Here is a 20990-nt window from a genome sequence, read left to right on the forward strand (position 1 = left end):
TTTTTGGGCAGAGATATTTAATATGTATAACCGGATTTATGACTTAAAATTAAAGCCGGATTGTATACTTGCAGTGCTAGGCTGCTCCCTAACCTCACTGGCACTTAGACGTCCTCTTCAGAAACCCTTAATGTTTGACATGATTGTAGCTAAAAGCTATTGTAGCTATTCTTAGAGCCTGGAAATCACCATCTCCTCCCTTGTTTAGGGTTTGGCTATGAGAGAGGATTGCATGTTTGTATATTGCCTTATTTTTTTCTTTTCTTTTATTGTTTTCCTGTTCTGGTTTTTTGGTTTTTGTCTTACTTTCTGCGCTTGGATGTCATTGTTTTTTATTTGATTTTATGTAATTTTAAGTTAAAATCTTGTAAATAAACATTAAAAAAAAAACCTTTAAGAGCAAGTATTTTAAAAAATATCTCCAAGCATACCGTCTATTTACCAGAATACCTGTGTTGGTTTTTGTTTTAGGGTTTTTTTTAACATTGCCTTATTTCTTTGTTGCATGACTTCCAGGCTAGGCCCTTATCAGTCTACACAAGATGACCAGCAAACCACAAACCCAGTCAATGCCACACAGGGGCGCCATTAACTCACAGCTAGGCTCAGCATCATTCATCACAATTAGCACAACAAAACAAGCAAGTTCAGCTTCATTCGGCTAGTGTGCACTGCTCACTGGTGCAACAGAAATGCCAGACTGATGATTTAAGCATTTGTCAACCTTAAAGTTGCTTTCATAATATAAATTCATAATGTTAAATCTTCTGCTTAATGAAATACGTGCAATAGACACAGAGCAGCCTCTCAGAAAACCAGTAATTGAATTGACTCACCTTTTTTCAAATCATCTTGTTTGGACTCAGGATAAACTATCCATCGTTTTAATATCCATTCATTTCATGTCTTTGGAGCACGAAGGCGATCCACACAGAGAGCACTCCTGACTGACGCTCTGTGGCTCCGGGGGAAACTTTGGGGCATGTCCAAACAAGCCCTGGCACCCCGTCCCTCCACATATTCACACCCCCTTTTTTTCCTCACATGTGAGGAGTATGGGTATCAGTCTACGGTGTAACTAAAACTACACTAAATCCTGTTTATGGTTATGTTCTGTCTACAATCACGAGTCAGATATGCGCAAAGGCCTAGTTGAGTGGCCTGCATGTACGCCCACAGTGCCACTGTTTGACGTGAAGATGATCATCTCCAAATTCAGCAAGTGTGTTGCTTAAATGTGTATTTAATCAAGAAAACATTACATTTCCACTTGTAAAGCTGCATTAAAACTGTGCTTAAAGAAATCTGGATTTCACCCCTGCTGCGCCTCAGGCTGGATTGTGTTCAAGCTGACTGGAATGACTCGCAACTCGTGATCCCCCATTCTTAGTAGCACCAGACTTTAAAATGTCCCCCCTCCCAATAATCTCTCTTTGCAGCTTGCAGCCGTATAGTGTTAGATGCAGCGCTCACAACCAATTTTAGTCCTTAGTACATTTCTACAAGCTTGTAAAGACACACATGCGTCCTTGGATTAATCGCTAATTTCGTATTTATTTTTTTGTTTTATTTAATTTTAAAATGACCATGGGTACTGCTGTAGCTGTGCAGAAAAAGAAGAGAAAAGATTTTATACCTTACTTCCTGGGATTTGTAATATTTTTGTATTGCACGGTCAGTCTCCTTTCAGTAACAGCAAAAACAGCACAGGAAAGTCACTCTGTCAGGGTGCGTCGGGCCGTGGGTAAGCATATCTGAAACAAGTGCGTGCGGGATTTTTGGGTTACTTTGTAACATTTTAGAGCTGCCACAATAATCTGGGGGAGTTTTGTTTTATAGTGACAATCTGTTCAGTGTGTCATGAGTTATGTCACGGTAATAATGTGTGCGTAATCATGTGGCATAGCAACTGTGGCAATGTTTGCTCTACTAATCGTCGTGTGTTATCGGCATGAAAGACCGTGTAACTGCCATGAAAATAGAGCTAACCATCTTGGCAGAGCGCTCTAGCAACTTGCTGACTTCTTGGGGTGACAGTTTGTGTGTATGAGTTGTTAAGAGTCGTTATTAGAGTCGGTGCTTTCGTCTTTTATTTGATAATATTCTCGCGTGTATTTGTCAGGGGCTAGATTTAAGAAGTTGAAAATAGGTATTATCACACAACCGTTACTGGAGGCGACTGATTCATCCTCATCCCAGTCTCCATAAAGATAATCTCCCTCAGGCTTTCTGTACTGACGTATTCGACCAAAATGGCCAGACTGAAACTTTTCTGTACAATTAGATTTTAGTTCACTTTACTAAAATGTTCTAAAATATTTTTTCTCCCTTATTTTTGAATTAGTTTACTTTAACAGCCTTGATTTGAATGCGTGTGCGTGTTGTTTCTGCTGTTTTAGAGAATGAGACAGAATGCATCCCCCCACAGTCCTCCGAGTTTCCTGAAGGCTTCTTCACAGTGCAGGAGAGGAAGGACGGAGGGCTCGTCATTTATTTTATGCTTATTTTCTACATGCTTTTGGCTGTCTCTATAGTCTGCGACGATTACTTTCTGCCATCATTAGAAGTAATCAGTGAACGTAAGTTCTACATAACACACACGTTTCCAATAGAACATCTGCGTGTAAGGTGTAGGTGTAGGCTTGGGTGGATGTTCTCATTGTATTTTTGCACTGTGTGATTATCAGAGTAATCGGGATTTATAACAACAGATTCTAACGCAATTTCTTCATTTACAAGGTGGGAGCCAAATCTACACATACAGTGTGAGGAAATATTTAACTTACTGAACATTTTAAGTAATAAATAAAGCTGTTAGTCAGTTAATCCTTTGGTATAGTTAATGTAAACTAGTAGTTTGGTCTTTGCAAAGTCTACAAACATTGTGAAAGTTTTCAACTTTATGCACCTATCCCTCCAACACCTAAGTATATTTTATTTTATTTTTAAAAACATATCCTTTTTTAATAGACGATCAAACCATGAAATCAACTGACTGACTAAACAAGCCCACAGTGGGCGGATATAAAATGTAATATCACAGACCAATCCTTAAAAATAAATATATCAATCTGTTTTTAATGGGCCATATGAGGAGGGATTGTGCTATTGTTGAACAAAACTGTGCATTATTTTTTTTTGTGTGTGTGTTATTTTGGACCTCTCTCAGGTCTGGGATTGTCACAGGACGTAGCAGGAGCCACGTTTATGGCAGCTGGAAGTTCTGCACCTGAACTAGTCACAGCCTTCCTAGGTAATCACAAACTAAGTAAAAACCTAATTATGACATGATAACCCCAGTATGATCATCTGTGTCCTTGTGGTGTTCCCCAGTCTGACATAGTGACTTTACTACATGGGAACAAAAAGGAAAAGTGTCCTTGAACTAGGCTATTTTAACTTTCAGATCTTTATTTCTTTTCCCTGTCATGCTTCCTCATTGCTCCTGGCTTCAAAGCTAAAATGTGCTCTTTACTGTCAGGTGTGTTTGTGACAAAAGGGGACATTGGGGTCAGCACCATTGTGGGATCGGCTGTCTACAACCTGCTAGGAATCTGTGGTGCCTGTGGACTTTTAGCCTCTATGGTACATTCTGACACGATAACACATAAGATACAGACAAACATTACACCTCTGCTAACTACTTGTGTGTAGCAGTTGCACTTTTGCTCAGCCAAAACAGAAGGATCGTTGTGTTTTATGAGCCTTAAACCTCTTATTTTTGTTCGCTTTATCAGGCTGGGCGTCTCACCTGTTGGCCACTATTCAGGGACTGCCTGGCATATGGGATCAGTGTTGCTGCTGTCATTGGGATTATTTCAGATAACAAAGTTTACTGGTGAGTGTATTTGTGTGTACTAACTCATCATTACATGAATCATCTTAAGACCTTTCACCACATACAAACAGGTGTTGAATTTGGGTTGTAAAAGACTTTGTCCTTTTATAAGAGACTCTATTTTATAACCCAAAGGGTGGTAACAAGATACAAAGTCATTTACAGCGTTTTATTGCCTCTTGTGATGTAGAGAAAAACAAATTAAAAGAGATCACAAAACAATTTGTACAGTGCAGGTATTTACAGGTTTGTTTTTTCTTTTTGTTTTTTATGGTACTGTCATAACTATATCCATGGCTAAAAAAAAAAAGCAACAACAATTTGGAGAATTACACATGGAAAATATGTTGAAATAATCCAGTGGTACAAAAGCCACTGAAAAGTATGTTTTCTGACCTTAATTGAGGGAAGTGAGACCTGCAGTTTTTTAGATGGTGATCTGGGTTCTTTTGTGACCTCCTGGGTGAGTCATCGAAGAACTCTTGAAGTATTTTTGGTAGGCTGGTCACTCTGGTGAAGGTTCACCACTGTTCCATGTTTTCTCCATTTGTGGATAATGGCTCTCACCATGGTTCATCACTGCTATTACTTACATTGACATAATAATTGAAAAGTGCATTTTGTATTTACTCAGGTTATCTTTGTCTAATATTAAAATCTGTTTATGTTCTGAAACATATAAGTCTGACAAATATGCAAAAAAAACTAAAAACTCAGGAAGGGGACAAATGCTTTTTCACAGCATTGTATGTTTTATTTACAATATTTTTCATTTACAGTATGTCAATGAACTATTAATGCTCAAACTGTGTAATTTGTTGACAGGTATGATGCTGCCTGTCTCCTGCTGGTCTACGGCGTTTACATTGTGGTTCTGTGCTTTGACCTTCGCATCAGTGAGTTTGTCCTGAGGAAGCTGAGCCCTTGCTGCACGTGTCTGGGGTCAGGTTCGTGTGAAAAGATTGAGACACAGCGTCTGCTGGGTTGGAATGACGACACCAGTTTGCGAGTCCACAGTCGCTCCAGAACAGACAGTGGGATCTTCCACGATGAGTCAGGATACTCTCACCTGTCCCTCAGCCTACACGGACTCAATGAGATTCCTGAAGGTAAGGCGCACTTCTTAGTGGCACAGTAAAACTGCTTTCCTTCAACGCCACTTTGAGTCATTCGCCTTCGTGTTTGATCTAGGAGAGATGTATGATGTATATTCTCTCATACCAGCAGAGCATAAAAGTGTCTTTGCCGTCCCGGAGAGCGACATGAAACGGATTCTGTGGGTACTGTCCCTGCCCATCATTACTCTGCTTTTCCTCACCATCCCTGACTGCAGGAGAAGGTTCTGGAAGCAGTGGTTCGTGATCACTTTCCTCATGTCAGCAGTCTGGATCTCAGCTTTTACATATGTGCTGGTGTGGATGGTCACTGTAGTTGGTAAGATGGCTGTTTTAACTCTGAAGTCTGTAATAAAATTCTGTAGTTTTCATTAAACTTTTGCAGATTAGCTACAGGTGTAAATGAGCTCATCACCCACTGAGCCACGGCAGATCACAAGTGTTGAAACTTGTGAGAAAAATGTTGGATTTGCAGAGTACAGTCACATGTTGGTCTGCTGGTTAATTCCTGGGATGCCATTGTCTAGGCAGGTTCAGAGGGGGTCTGTTGTAGCTCCAGTGGGCCATGTGCCTAGCCGGCCACAGCAATTAACAGGGGGCTCACCCCTAGGGAAACACAGTCACATGAGGACTGAGTGTATACAGGGCTTCAAGAACCCCTCCACCTTCCATCTACAAAAGAATGAACTATAGAACTATATTCCAAGTTCAGGGTAAAAAGGCAATATTATCATGTGACAGTGGCAGGTCTACTTAATGTATAATGAGATTATTATCCAATAGTTCTCAGAAAGGCTCACATGCAGGGAAATACCAGGCATGTAGGCTCTGCACTGAATTGGACAGTACAGAGAACCCAGTCACAGTTCACAGGCAGGATTGTAAGGATTCATTTAAGGTGGTGATTAATATTGGTGAGTTATTTTCTGGATCACTTTGCCTGAAATTTATTTATTTTCCTATGATGAATGTGGATTCTGGATAATGGACAATGTCTAATAATGGACTGAATTTTCAAAAAGAGAAGGAGCAGATGTGCTGTTTATTTAACTTGATAATAGGATTTCACATTCTTATGGAAGATCCACAGTACTATGTACTTTTGAGCCACCCCTCATTTCTTGATATTTAGCTTAGGTTCTTGAGAAATAGTTCCTTCAGTTTTCTTCAGGTCGAAGGTTTTCCTTAGCTGCTTTTTCAGTCATTTTCAGCGCTTCTACCTGACCCTTTACAAGGGAATGTTTCTGTTGAGCAACTTAACCCTGACGTATGAGTCATTCAAACAAAAAAAGTACCCAACCTAAGGGAAGAACCAGTGTTGTGTCTACACATTACAGACGACTTCGCAGAGAACCAATGTTAATTTGTGTTTTTAGGCACTTTGTTACTAGCAGCCTGTCGCAAAACATAATTTGTTCACATTTTTCACTGACTTGACTACAGAAGTGGTATCTCTTTAGTTGAGAATGTCAAGAAGCTATATTTAAGGCTGGAAAACAGGGAGAAAAGTCTCCACAGCCATCTGTTAAACATAGAGGAGGCTCTGTCATGGGTTTGGCGCTTCATTTCAGTCAGGTGTGTTAGACACAGAAATTGTACTAACTGTTTTTGCCTGATATACTGCATTTCCATTAATCTCTGCACCTATTTCCCTTGCAAGACATAAAAAAAATGTGTAGTAGTTCAATATTTTTGCACAACACTGTATCTTGAAGTTATTGGTAGGGTAATCCGACTTTGTGTTGGCATTGTGTTTATGCAGGTGAGACCCTTGCTATCCCCGATACTATTATGGGACTTACTTTGCTTGCTGCTGGAACCAGTATACCTGACACTGTGGCCAGTGTGATGGTGGCCAGAGAAGGTAACACTAATTTCCAGTTTCATTAACTTCATTTAAAATTCCTGAACAACTGCTTGCTGTACATTTAAACTTCCACAGCTTGTTCACTCAAAATACAGGAATGTTGAATTCTTTAAAATTTCAATGTAAACTTTTTTTCTCTCTCTCTTAAGGGAAAGCCGATATGGCCATGTCCAACATTGTGGGCTCTAATGTGTTTGACATGCTGTGCCTGGGTTTGCCTTGGTTCATCAAAACTGCCTTTGTGGACACCAACAACCCTGTAGAGGTCAACAGCACCGGACTGGTCTTTATTTCCTGCACACTTCTCCTTTCAATTGTCTTCCTTTTCGTAGCCGTGCACATCAACGGATGGAAGTTGGACTGGAAGCTGGGAATCGTTTCTCTCATCTGCTACATCCTCTTTGCCACTCTGTCCATCCTGTATGAGCTGGGAATTATTGGGAATAATCCCCTAAGGCTGTGCAGCGACTGAGATCTGACCTTCTCAGGACTAAAGCCATATTTTCTGAGTAAAAACAAAAATGTTAAGCTTTTAAAAATGTACAAATATCAAGTTGCTACGGCACGCATACGTGATGGTCACCTCAGTGAATGATCTATTGTTAATATATTTTACCAAAGGTGGCAATGTTCCTAGGATCATTCTTTTGGGCGTGTACACCAAGATCCAGACAAGACCAGTATCATCACAAGGCCCATCTTCACATTGCAAGACATTCCCTGTCTTACATAAGGGTCATGAACAAAAAGCTACTGCTCCCACAGGTTTACTGCAATTTCCAATAAGAAAAGAAATAAAAGGTTTAAACTGAACTCATCTGGCCTTGTCCTCCTTTTTAAGAGGGTGGTTGAGCTAAAACAAAGACTTATTTCTCTGATAAGCTTTTATGAGCGAGAAAGAATGGTTAGAGCCATAAATAGTTAAAAAAAAAAAAAAAAAAAGAAAGAAAAACTTTCCACTCATCTTCAGTTCCCTAAAACTGTCACGCATTTTTTTTCCACAACCAAGTTTGCAATGCTTGCGTGGACTTTAGACACTAATCTACCCTCAGAACAAACCCAACAAAGCTTAGTTCAAGCTAAGCACAAAAACCTTCCAAAAAAAAGAATTTGTTCAAAACTGTAGCAAACCTAATTCAAATAAAAATATTTTAAAATCCCGTTTTAATCTGTAGCTTTGATGAAATCTTTCTAACAGCTTGAGGACACACTGTTATGCATCTTTTTTACAGCACTGATGTCTAGTTAGGTGTCCGTATTGTATTCCCCTGACATACACGTGCCATAATATAACTAAAAACAACAAACAAATCTAAACAAAACAGCTACTTTTGGCTGTATTCTTATTAACAGGTCGCTGCAGCAGGTAACTCAGTTTGTCAGGATTATGCCAAACCCACTCGCGATCTAACTAAAAATACTAAACTTTAAGCTTGAAGGTTTAAATACTTGAATATCTTTTTGTTCCTATAAAATAAGCGCATACTGAGTTTCATCTGTGGACTATTGTGGTATTTTTTAGATTTGAAGATGCCAATGTAGAACACTGTTCTTGGAGGGTGGGGGCAGAACTACAGCAAAAGTTTAGACAATGAAGAACAACTTCGAGACTTTGATCTCAGGAGAATTTACAACCACCAAGTTTAAAAATTACAAACTTTATTTGGTCAAATAAACTGTCTCACAAATTAAAAAGGGTTTATAAAACAAAATAGCTATGTAGTTTACATTAACAAACAAAAGGACGAAAGAAAGAAACAGTTTACACGTGAAGATATGAAGTAATTGTGTTTTTAAAACAAAACAAAAGATCATTGGCAAGGGGACTGAATGTGTACGTGTTAGCTTCACTTCTACAAAGGATCTAGGCGTTTCGATCAATACGGACGTCCACCTCTCGGCCATTTATCTTGGTTCCATTCATCATCCTGCAGGCCTTCTCGGCACTCTCTGGAGAGTCGAATCTCACCGTTCCGCATCCCTTCGACTTTCCATTCTCCATCTTGATTTCTGCAAACATTACCTGACCTGTAGCAGAAAAGAATGAGCAACGGCTGAATTTTGAAAGCAGAATCTTTAACAAAGTGCTGATTAAATCTTAGATATTGGTCTTTGTTTTCAGCGATCAATTGTGGTGAAATGCCAAAAGTGCTCCAGTGGTTCATGAATTAAACAGAATAATTAATTCAGTGGTCTATAATAAGCGAAACACTTACCACAGTGACTGAACTTGTCTTTCAGTTTTTGCCATGTCAAATCATAGGACAGCTATAAAACAAAAATATACTTCAGTCATTACATTAGTCAGCATTAACACATTTACAGCTGGACCTTTGTACATAGGGCTGTGCGATATGACCAAAATCTCATATCCTGATATTAAGACATCTATCGTCCGATAACGATATAAATCACAAAAATTTAACATTTTCTATAAATTCTGTGAATCTCGGGCAGCTCGACTTGCGTGAAGTGTTTCCAGCTGGGCGTCGCGTACCTGGAGTCGAGTGTTTTAACTGATGCATGAAACTATACATTTTTAGACATAAGTTGTAAGGGCCGCTGTTTTCTTTGTGAGTATTTCTTACACGGCGTGCTGCGTGTGAAAGCCTGTTCTAACGTTTGAGTCTAAGGTTTATTTATTTTAACTGCATCTTTCACGTGATTCAGTTTATTTTGAAAAGTCACAACAGGATCTTGAGCTTTATTGTGAAATGTTTATGTGGAACATAAACAAGCGGACACGCGGTGGTTTTACCGTCGTTGTTGCTAACGACAACGCATAAAAACAAACGCTTGTCTGTCTGTAGTGTGGTTATAAATATAAGAGAAAGTGAGAACTTTAAGAAATTAATATAGCCACTACAGTGACCATCAAAATAATGAAAAAATATTGCCGTAAACGTTTATTTTGCAACACCACGAAACAAACGATAGCATAAAATGAAACGATAAGACATTTTTATATCGTCATCCGATATATATCGTTATATCGAACAGCCCTATTTGTACAGGAATCAAACATGTCAAAGATGACATTGAACTGATCATAAATCCTCCAAGCAAAAATTAATGATTCATCAAAGCACACCACATATTATTAATAACTTTGTGTGCTTATGCAGCTATCCAATCAAAGGCCCAGCAACAATATATTTAATGACATCTAATGAACGTTTATCACGTTAAAGTTTAACTGATCATGTTAGCACAGCGAACTGATTAAAGAAGCAGTAAATTTAGATACACAAATGTCTTGAGAACACATCTAAACAAAAGAGGAATGATGGGGGGGTTACAAGAAATTCTAACACAAGTGATGTTTGCTAAACCTGGACCTTTGAATTCCCCTTTAACATTTTAAACTTTGAGTGGCAGCATACTATAGTGCTTGCACTATGACTACTATCACTATCACGACTGACTGTATAGGAAGATAAGGATGTCCACAGATGTAACAGCTCTGAAAATCAGAATAAATGAACATGGTTTTATTTCTGCTTACATTTCGCACAAATATCTGGCAACCTCCTTTGGACCCTGAGCCTCTGTCCGACATGCCACCACCCATGTGGCCCGGCCCCCCGCCTCCATAGCCACCAAAGCCACGGTTCATGTCCATTCCTGACATTCCCAAACGGTCAAAGCTGGAGCCCATTCGGTCCATCGACATATTTCCCATTCCCCCACCTGAGCACACACACACACACACAGAAGTGCACACAAACAATTTAACCTAATGCACAGTTAGGTTTTAACAGGGTCATGTTTGCAGTTTCCTGCACTGCTGCAGAACTACAAAGCCTCATGACAGATTTCTGTGAATTGGGACTTTTAAAACACTTTGCACCGCTTTATGAATAGATTTTTATTAACTTATTCTAATAAAATGTAACCGAAGTGTATCTAAACGGTGCAGAAGAGGATTGATTTTCCACTTCCAAACTTGCTATCACAGAAGCCAATGTCGCCATGACACTGTTTATACAGTGGGTGCAGACTCTGTACCAGTTTAAATAATTAGTCACCACACTGCACGAAGAATCAATGGGAAAACTTCATTCTTTTGTGAAAAGAAAACATTTTAACTACTGACAAACCACTATACCCCTTTTTAGTCTCTAACAAACAAGTAATTGTCGATCTCTGGGAAAATAAATACCATAGCATTTGCTATAGTACAGGCAGCAGTGTTCTGAATACTTTCAGTCTAATAATTTAAACAAGCCTGGGATGAAATGGAAAAATACCATAAGGCTGGTCAACCAAAACTTGACAACTCCATCATAGATTCCATCTTACACTGTAACTGTAAAGATTTTCAGGTTTGTGTGGGTTTTTTGGCATACATGAAACAGAGAAAGTGCATATTTTCTCTGTGGGTTGCTGTGGCCAGCCAGGCCCTCTGCTGTTTTTTTCTTGGTCTTCAAAATGCATCTCTTTTCTCCAAGTACTATATTTTCCGCACTATAAAGCGCACTTAAAATCCTTTAATTTTCTCAAAAATCGGCAGTGCGCCTTATACTCTGGTGCGCCTTATCTATGAATTCTGACTGTGTTTACTGACCTCGAACCAATTTTATGTGGTACACGGCGCTCAAAAATCAGTCAAAAAATGTTTTAGTAGGACTTTGCTAAGCTACGAAGCCGCACTGCTTGATTGATTGTCTGAGCGTTATGGCTACCGTAATCAGGAGCCTCACGGCTCATAGTAATCTGGGTCCAAAACCCCGTCTGCGTCAGGTCCCAAACGAACACTGTGTAAATACTTTCATCTTTAATAAAATGATCAGTGTTGCTGCTTTACCAGGTGTAACAATTAAGTTTAACATCCAGGCATCCATGAAAACAGAAATTATTAAATTTAACGGAGTTAGAAGTTAGCAGATAGTTAGCTGGCTAGTTTCGCTAGTTACCTAAACTAGCGAAACTAGTAGCATGTTCTGACTGAGAGATTTCTGGGCAAAAATAAAACGTACAGCTCTGCTATCACTTCCAACATGAATGAAGACAGAAAACTACACAGCAGTGACGTTTGTAGGATTACTGAAGTTGGACTAGCTGGTATATGATGCTGTGCTAGTGATCGCTAGCGACACAGATGTTAGCATAACAAAGCATAAAACAGTGGGCCCTAAACTCCATCCGCTTCAGGTCCCAAAGTCAAACGAACACTGCAGCATCACTGAGAGTTAAAAACTTTCTAAATTCTTTCATCTTTAATAAAATGAGCAGCGTTGCTGCTTTACCAGGTTTAACAATTAGTTTAACGTCCAGGCATCCATGAAAACAGAATTTATTAAATTAAACAGAGTTAGAAGTTAGCTCGCTGGTTTCACTAGTTACCTGAACATGATATAGCATGTTCTGACTGAGAGATTTCTGGAAAAAAATAAAACGTACAGCTCTGCTATCACTTCCAACATGAATGTAGAGAGAAAACTACACAATAGTGACGTTTGTAGGATTACTGAAGTTGGGCTAGATGGTATATAATGCTGTGTTAGTGATCGCTAGCGACACTGCTATGTTAGCTTACCAAAGCATAACACGGTGAACCTGGAGAATGAACGCTAACCTTTTTCCACTTGATAAAAGTTCCCGATGGTTTTTTTTGACAAATACAATCGCATGGAAAATTGATGTAAACAGACCAAACTTCAGTAGGGAAGGGGAACAACTGAGATGCTCCAGCCACAATATGAGGTTAGTCATTAATGTAAGATAAGATAACCTTTATTAGTCCCACACGAGGGAAATTTGTTACAGCATAAAGCGGACAGTGCAAAGTTACATAGCAAAAATGAGAAAAACACTAGAAAAATATATACTGTTGTTCCGGTGTTTATAGAGCAGCTACCAGAGAGAGTATTCTAATTCATACAAAAAAACCTGTTATATCTTATTCTTTATTTATGTTACCAAAAATAAAATGCGTGTGGTGACCAAGTCTGTTGTGACTCTTAATAAGTAAGACGTATTAATACACTACTTTCTTAATCTGTGTGACAACCATGACCACACGTTTCCACACCCACTGCTAAGTGTATGACAGTTCAGGAGATTAGGTTGCTGTAATCAGCCATAAAGATCTAAGCTTCTGTTTCTCTATTCAAATGTTATCCTTTAGGAAGCCTGATATGAGAGATGTTACTTATGTTATAGCAGGAAATACTGTTAATTTTGTTTCATTTTTTTTTATTTTTCCATTTTTATCAATTTACACTGTTTAAATTCAAGTAAAAGAGTTACATTTTACCAAAAAGGTCAGACTTGGAAAAGACTAAATATATTAACTACTGGAAGGAAATGATGATTTGGGGGCAGCCCAAACTTTAAGTAAGAGTACTGTTGTGGAGTCTCATGTACCTTTAATTACTGAACAACTGCTATAAAAATGATAATTTGAAACACTGTGTATTAAGATTTTTTTTTTCCTAACCTGTGCCTAATCCAGTTCCCATGTGCCCCATGCCACCACTGCCCATGCCTCCTCCAAAGCCTCCACCTAAAGAAGAGTGCAAGTTGATGCAAATTCGATTATACCACGATGCAGTAGAACTCACAGCCTCACTGAAGTGAGAGTATAACTTACCCATTCCTCCAAAAGAATCCCCAAATCCTCGATTCATTGGCATGTCACCGTGCCCAAAGTCCCGATCCATTCCACCCATTCCTGATCGGTACATATCTTAACACCAAAAATACAATGAAAGAGAAACAAAACAATCAACAATAAAACGAGATGACACATTAGTTACCAATAACAAACAAGAAAACCTGATTTTTGGCCCACTGAGGGTAAAACAGACTTACCTCCCATTCTGCCAACTGGTGCCATGTCCCTCCCTCCAAACCCACCCATACTGCCCATGCTGTCCATGCCTCCAAAGCCTCCACTTGCACTACTCATTCCTATCGAAAGCAGAAGAGAAAAAGAAATCTCCTTTGTTAACACCGAGGTAACCATGGTCATTCAACAGGAAAGAAACTCGTAGGTAGCAAAAAGCTCACCTCCCCCAAGTCTGTTCATTCCACCATAACCTGATACATCCATACCTGGCAAAGACAAAGGAACATCGAATTACAAGAAACAGATGTAATTCCATAAAATTTACAACGTAAAAGCGCTTAAATATTATCTGGACAGAGCTCTGATCATTTCATTTCTTTGCACATCGAGGCTAATAGAAAAACAGACACTGGTATGTTGCATATATGTCAGTCTAACTTGAACACAGTTAATATTGCCTTGAGACCCTAATTTGATGATCAGCTAGTGGAAATGTAATTCTGTCGGATAAATATTGGCTTGTAAAGACAAACTGTTGCAACTCGGCATATATACGACACACTTTGCACTGAATATAATTTAAACCTAATATCTCAAAAGGTGACTGACCTCCAGGTCCCATAGCGCTCATGCCGCCTCCACCACTCAAGCGGTTGGCATTGATGGGTTGACCTCCTGGCCCCAATCCCATGCCAATACCACCTAGACCACCTACACAAAGAAGAAAAATTCCTTCTGTATTGTCTCCAACCACAAGAAATGCTCAAGACATACTTCATACATACTAAAGGCACACTGCCATTTTGGTGAACAAATTATTTATTCACTCACACACCATCTTGTTAAAATGCAGCTGTTCACTTCCTGTTCTGGTAAGACGCGTTTACTTGATTAATGATAATAAAACTATTTTTTTTAAATTACGTTTTTTGCTTATGATAAGGGAATAACAGCAAACTCACGTGGTAACTGAGGTGCTTTTTCTACTTGCCGAAAGTCTTCAACGGGTAGAGATTTCTCATCCTGCAAGACCAAGCATTTTTCTTTGCCCACATATTCACACCGTCTGCATAGCTTAAAGCACATTGTAACTTAACAAACAAAAACAACACACACGTACCATTTTTACGTGCATCTGCCTGTCAAAGAGCATCTGCCCATTAAACATGGCTGGAATCAACATCAAGGAGAATGCTGTGGTAAATATTGTACAGAATAAGTTCTTTTTCTCTTTTTGTTTCTTTTTTAATTAATACTTAATTATAAAGGATACAAATGGCCTGCACAGCTTCCAGTGGCTGCTCAAAAGTCACTGTTCCCATCCCACGGCTCTTGCCATCTTTATCTTCCTTTACATCTGCTCGCTTCACCACACCGGCCATACTAAACACCTCTTTTAACTTCTTCCACCCCACCTTAAAATCCAGCTGTTGAACAATAGAAAGACACCAGTGCGTTTAATAAACAGGAAAAAAAAAAAGATTACTACACAGATTTGGAAACTGCTATACCTCCATATCAGTGACAGCCATACTGTGCACACTGTGTGGTAAAGATGGCACAGCAGCTTTTGTAGCCGTCTCTTATGGAGGGTGGTGACGGTGGTACAGTGGGGAGTTCATTTCCCATTTTCAGTACGAAGACAAAGTAAAGTGGATTATACTACTGCTTACGGTAAACAGTAAACATTAGTGGATGGATAGCACATGAAAGGAGTTAAAACAATACTACCGTATGTCAGTAGTTATCTAGTTATTTTCGCTTACTTAGGGGTCTACTAACTCTTTTGGTCGGGGTAGAACAGTGGTGCAGGGTTTAGCACTGTCACCTCACAACAAAAAAGGGGTTTGAATTCACCGGCCAGCTAAAGCCTTTCTGTGTCTGTGTGGGTTCTCTCCAGGTTGACCGCCCTCCCCCAACAATAATTCTAAATTACATGTTTGTGCGTAAACAGTTAACGGTAACTGTAATGGTGAAAGTGGATTTGCTTGCTAAACAGTTGTAGCTACAACATATAAACATATCATAAAAACTTTTTTTTTTTTTAAATTACACAATGTTTAGGCCCAGCTGAAGCTCCATTAAACTCTGGTGGGCTGCCAGGCTTAAAATAGACTGGCACAAATACTGTAGAAACATATGATTGTGGACATATTTCACAGCTGGTCAAATATTTAATTAGTAATACTAATCTCTGGTGCCAAGCTATTAAATTACTTTAAAGCCTTCACTATGTATACGAGTGTGCTTGGCAGATGTCTACAATTGCACAGTGATAATTAATGTTTAATAACATTTCCTTACATTAGCTACAAACACAGTGTTGCCAAGTCGCCCAGCCTCCAGTGCATGGATGACTTCAGGTGGGATGTTAGGGTTGTTAGCAATGGAGGGCGGGAGGTTCATCACACCAGGCCCCATGTCCTGCCCACGGCCTCCCTGTTGACCCCCTCCCATGCGTTGCAACACACGGCGGGCATGCTCTCCATCAGGGTCCTTAAATAGAAAACATTATGATAACATTTAAGAAAAAATAAATAAAACTAGAAAATTTCACAGTGTCATTTTAATTTAGTGGTACATCGCTGGATATTTTCAGATCTGATGTTAACAAAAACATATGTAATGTAATAATGCTACATCATGGTTACCACCACAATCTTTTTATGACTGCTTCATATGCCCACAATCAACAGAAAATAGCAACATGAGATCAGCTTTTCTTAAAAAAAAAAAAAAAAAAGAGAGAGAACAGCTAAATATAATCGGCAATCTATGCTTCTCACCTCCTTGATGTTGAGTGGCCTTCCACTCAGGTCATGTTTATTCATAGTTAATACTGCCTTCTTCACAAACTCCTCATCTTTGAACTCCACCACACTGTTGAACGAGGCAAACGGAGACGCCACATGAGTCAATGCGAGCACAACATATAAAAACAAAAGTTGTTTCTTTGAGAAAAATAGGGTTTCTTACCCACACCCCTACGAAGGTGGCATCACAGGAGTTCAGGAGTCACAGAAGGAGGGAACAAAATACAGTTAAAAACAAGATATTACAAACAAAAACATAATATAACATCTCAACTAGTTTTTAATATGTTTTTTATGCATGTTGGCCATATTTTCCCTGCTGGCTTGAGCCGGCTGGTTTTTAACTTTACTGCAAACAAGAAAAAATGCTGAAAAAAAAACAAAAACAAACAAACATCACATTTCTTAATAATTAAAGATATTACAAGAAGAAAAATATCTAAACAGTAATATATAAAGGTTGCAGTTAAAATTAAAAAAAAAAAACTAAAAAAAAAAACCAATCACATTTGTCAGTAATATTTAAACATTCTATTATTTTACCTGAAAATATTTAGGTTTTGAACTGGACATTGATTACCACGATAGATGAAAAAAGCAACAACAAATGTATTTAGTACATTGTTTAGGATTAACAAGTTGTGACTTTAAGAGAAAAAATGTGTGGTTCATCTTTAAATCTATTGCATCATTTGTTGCCATTTAACATAAAGACATAACAAAAACAACTACGTGGTCTTTTGCAACTGCTTTGTTCCATTAAACAGAAAGCTTTGCCATATAACAGAATTGTAAAATAAAATTTTGAGACATGAGGGTCAATCAATAAGACCAATCACACAACCCCGCATTTCCCTTTGGAAAATGGCCAAACAAACAAACTTTTAAACCAATTGAAATGACAACAACAAAAGCAAAAGTATACTCTTAGATGAGTTCATTGGCTACATTTCCAAAAGTCAACAGGACATCTCCCTTTCAAATGAAAAATCAATCATTAGCCATCTTTCAGGCTCTAAACACAACCTATAGTGTCTCCAGTTCATTTAACCCAAAGGATCAGAGCCTAAAAGAGCACTACATTATTGAGAGCCTGCTGAGGGCATTTAAAACCTCGTGCAGCAATTTGGCCACATCACTTACCCTTGACTTTCCTTCAGCATCCTTAAAGAGCTCCACGTATGTAACCTCACCAACTACATGAGACATACAAAGGGAAAATACCAAAAGAACAAAGGAATTTAAGTCACCAAGTCTTCAAATCACCGCTGGCCTTGGCAATACAGCTACAGATGGAGATGTCCCCATTGATCAACAGCCAGCCCAGACCAACATCCCACCAGACAACACCATGCCTTTCTGGGCAGTGACTGAGACACCCAAAGGCCAAGGCCAGAAAAATAAAAACAAAAACAGCAAAAAACAAAAACACAGCTATATTAAACCTGGGAATTTCAAAATTCAAATCAAAAGACTTCAACGTGATCAGTTTAGCAACAAATTCCATTCAAGGCAGTTGAGATGTTTAAGCTGTCCTTTGACCTTTCAAAATATCTTTTTTGGGAACTCTGTATTTCATAAAGTAAAACATTGGAATATTTTTCATTGATACTAGCAAGATTCACCTTAATGCAGATGCAACAAAAACATTCAACAATCAAAATATTCCTTGCTGGATTGAGGTTACATTTTGGAGCTGACAATCCATTAAAACAAGTAACAATGTAACTACGTAAATCCTACTTTTTCCTCACATACATATCAGCCCAAGCTAAATTGGTGCCCATCCAAAAATAAATACATAAATAAAAGAATTAAAACTCCAATAACCTTAAATCACAATATGGCGGTTCCTTAATATCTGCACTAAGCATATCCACAAAAGCTACACACAAATTAGCTGGCGTTAGAAGCAAACGTTCAAGCTTGTAACAAAACAGAACAAAAGGTCAAAATCTTCTTTTCAGCTGAAGAGAGAGGCAGAGGGAAAGACGCCATACCCATCACTGGGTAGATTACCTTTATCACGCATTAGATCTTTAATTGCCTGCCACTTCATATCATACGGGATATTGCTGATGAACACTCTGTTCCTATGAGCACCCTTCTTTTCTCCACCATGTTTGTCTTTGTAGGGATGGTAGCGGCCTCCTCTTCTGCCTCCAGAGGATTTCTCTTTACCATCATGCTTTTCTTTGGGGGGCTTGCCTTCTTCTTCCCTACAAAATACAGAGAAGTGCAGGTCAACATCTCTAAACATCTTCCACAGATCACTGGGGCATCAAATTAAAAATCTACCCTTAATAAATTTGTGAGTAATAGCAGACTCATCTTTTGTGATTTGCTTTAGAAATTTAATTTATACCTTTTTTAACCTTATACATACAAAAAACTCTACTCATATTAATAAATTCTATAATATGGATCTAAAGTAATAATAATAATAATAATAATAATAATAATATCATCATGATCTAAAATAGCCATACCCACAAACAGCAATATGCATGCATACGTGCTAGACAAACTTTGGATTTCTTTGCGTGTAAATGACAACTACGTGAGTAGATGAATGCATAAACAAATTAAAAGAAAAGTATTCATGCAACTTCTGATTTCAACCAAGTGTGACATTTTATAAATCCTTATGAAAATACAGCACACATTTTAAATGAACTGATACTTTAATGCGTATAGAGCACTTTAAATGTATCAAGCCGGTATAATTTTTGTGCAACAGCGCGGAGCCATTAGCAGCTAACCGCAGGTTTGTTAGCATAGCATAGCGCAATGGCCATGAACAATTTCATTAAGATTAGAATGGGTGCTAACTAGTAAAAGCACAGCTTATTTTGCTTGTGGTTAAACCTAATTAATTTAATTAAAGTAAGGCTGGCTTGGTGGTTACTAGCGCTGAATTTCAGAGTTTCGTTAGCTTTAGCTAAATATGAAAGCACAACACAATGGAGAGTAGCACCTAACCGAGAATGACCCATTGCACCAGCCTTGTAACATTGTGGCCACAGTTTATGGAGATGCATATATACCTTAAAGTCTTACATTATATTTAAATTTAACACATATACTTCGACGTTATATTTCTTACAAGAGATTGGAGGATTCTTTGCTAACAATAGCTAATATTCAAGGACTCCATTTTAGCTAAGCTAGCTAACAGCGACGCAGAACGACCGGATAATATTACAACTTTTTAACTCACATTTTCACACCGTTGGGTGTTTCTTCAGATGTCTCGTCGGGTTCCGACTTGACTGATTCAGAAATTTCCTCCTCCTGTGGTTCCTCTTTAGCCGTTTCAACATCTGCCATGTTGATGTTTATTTTCCCCACACACAACGCAGGATAACTCGATCGCTACGCAGTTCAAAATGTGCTGGGAAGATATGTGATTCCAACGCGAGATTTGGGAGCTGTTGCTAGGCATCGTCGGAGAATTGAATAGTATAGGTGTCAATGGACACGGGTGAAAAGAAAAAATTAACTCCTGTAAAAAGAATGTGGACGCGATTTCTCTCTAAATTGAGAAGTGAAGAAAGTAAAAGCTTCTAATGCAGCGATTCTTACCTTTTTTCTTATGTGCCCCACTTTATTTTAGCAGTAAAAAGGATTCCAAATTGAGCAATACCATGAGCAAACTTTTTTTTGTCCACCAAAGCCATTTTATACATGCACACAACAGCGTGCGAACAAGCGTCTACTAAAATGAAAATCGTTGGATACTGTGAAAATGTCTTATACAATATAGTGCAAAAGATTTCTTATAAAGTATTATAGAGCAACAACTATTTTATATGCGTATATGTCCCCTTTCCAGATAAAAAGACAAAACAAAAAAGAAACATAAATTGGGGTGATGTTCGGGTACAGAATATACAGAAGTTCAGTGTTATAGAATCGGTTTAAACTTTCTTAAAATATGATCCAATAAAGCTCCAAGGACCATCAAGCACATCAGGTCCCAGAGAATTGCCTGCTCCACTAATTTGATCTCCATAACATCTTTATGGCAGCTTTCCATCCTCAAACTGTTTGGTTTGTGTAGCTTTAAGTTTATTAAAAATGATCTGTTTGCTGGTTAGAAAGGCCAGTGCTATAATACATTTGTTTTCCTGTTTCAGACATTGTAATTCATAAAGCAATACCAGTATTACCTATAAACTACAATATTCCAGGCAGCACACTCACGGTGTCAGACTAAAATGTCCCATCTTATTGATTATCATGCAGAGCCAAGTCTATTCATCATTCCTGAAACTATTGATTAATGCACTTTTACTCCACTGCAGGAATACTTTCAATTTCGTCACACAATCAGCTTTAACATTTGAAGAGAATCTGCTCAGCGAGCCCTGAGGAGATTCCACCAGTGGAGAAATACTTTGAAAGCTAATTTTTAACATCACAGTTTAAAGTTGCACAGTTGTATAGAACTCGTTGCCCAGCAGGTCTGTAGTCCTATAGAAACAGTAAGGTGCTGTTAATCGAATGCACTTGATTAACTGATCATCAGTAAGTGTGAGCACCTGCGTAAAACCAAACATTT

General features: G+C 38.5%; 2 protein-coding genes across 3 annotated transcripts; one reads left to right on the top strand and one right to left on the bottom strand.

Annotated features, from left to right (window-relative positions):
• Positions 1-1446: 1446 nt before the first annotated feature.
• slc24a5 (solute carrier family 24 member 5) lies at positions 1447-8317 on the top strand. 2 transcript variants are annotated; one of them, XM_086291907.1, is made up of 9 exons: positions 1447-1744; positions 2400-2579; positions 3170-3253; positions 3482-3585; positions 3738-3838; positions 4664-4947; positions 5063-5272; positions 6716-6817; positions 6970-8317. In XM_086291907.1, exons 1-9 carry the CDS (start codon positions 1582-1584, stop codon positions 7290-7292), a joined length of 1551 nt encoding a protein of 516 aa, XP_086148033.1. In that variant the 5' UTR covers positions 1447-1581; the 3' UTR covers positions 7293-8317. The 2 variants fall into 2 exon arrangements, with proteins under 2 accessions (XP_086148033.1, XP_086148039.1); XM_086291913.1 differs by having other exon boundaries at positions 5066-5272.
• Positions 8318-8462: 145 nt separating this feature from the next.
• Positions 8463-19842, bottom strand: myef2 (myelin expression factor 2). The gene is made up of 17 exons (XM_086291924.1): positions 19647-19842; positions 18446-18645; positions 17570-17622; positions 16590-16597; positions 16400-16493; positions 15918-16109; positions 14887-15040; positions 14734-14783; positions 14576-14636; positions 14223-14324; positions 13835-13879; positions 13637-13735; positions 13416-13511; positions 13263-13328; positions 10326-10510; positions 9037-9088; positions 8463-8848 (listed from the first exon to the last, which is right to left on the bottom strand). Exons 1-17 carry the CDS (start codon positions 19754-19756, stop codon positions 8685-8687), a joined length of 1731 nt encoding a protein of 576 aa, XP_086148050.1. The 5' UTR covers positions 19757-19842; the 3' UTR covers positions 8463-8684.
• Positions 19843-20990: the final 1148 nt, after the last annotated feature.

Source organism: Aulonocara sp. 'chitande type north' Nkhata Bay, linkage group LG1 (assembly GCF_057382095.1).
Source record: "Aulonocara sp. 'chitande type north' Nkhata Bay isolate Kocher_YH1m ecotype deep benthic linkage group LG1, A_spYH_male_GT1.1, whole genome shotgun sequence".
Classification (NCBI taxonomy): Eukaryota; Metazoa; Chordata; class Actinopteri; order Cichliformes; family Cichlidae; genus Aulonocara; species Aulonocara sp. 'chitande type north' Nkhata Bay.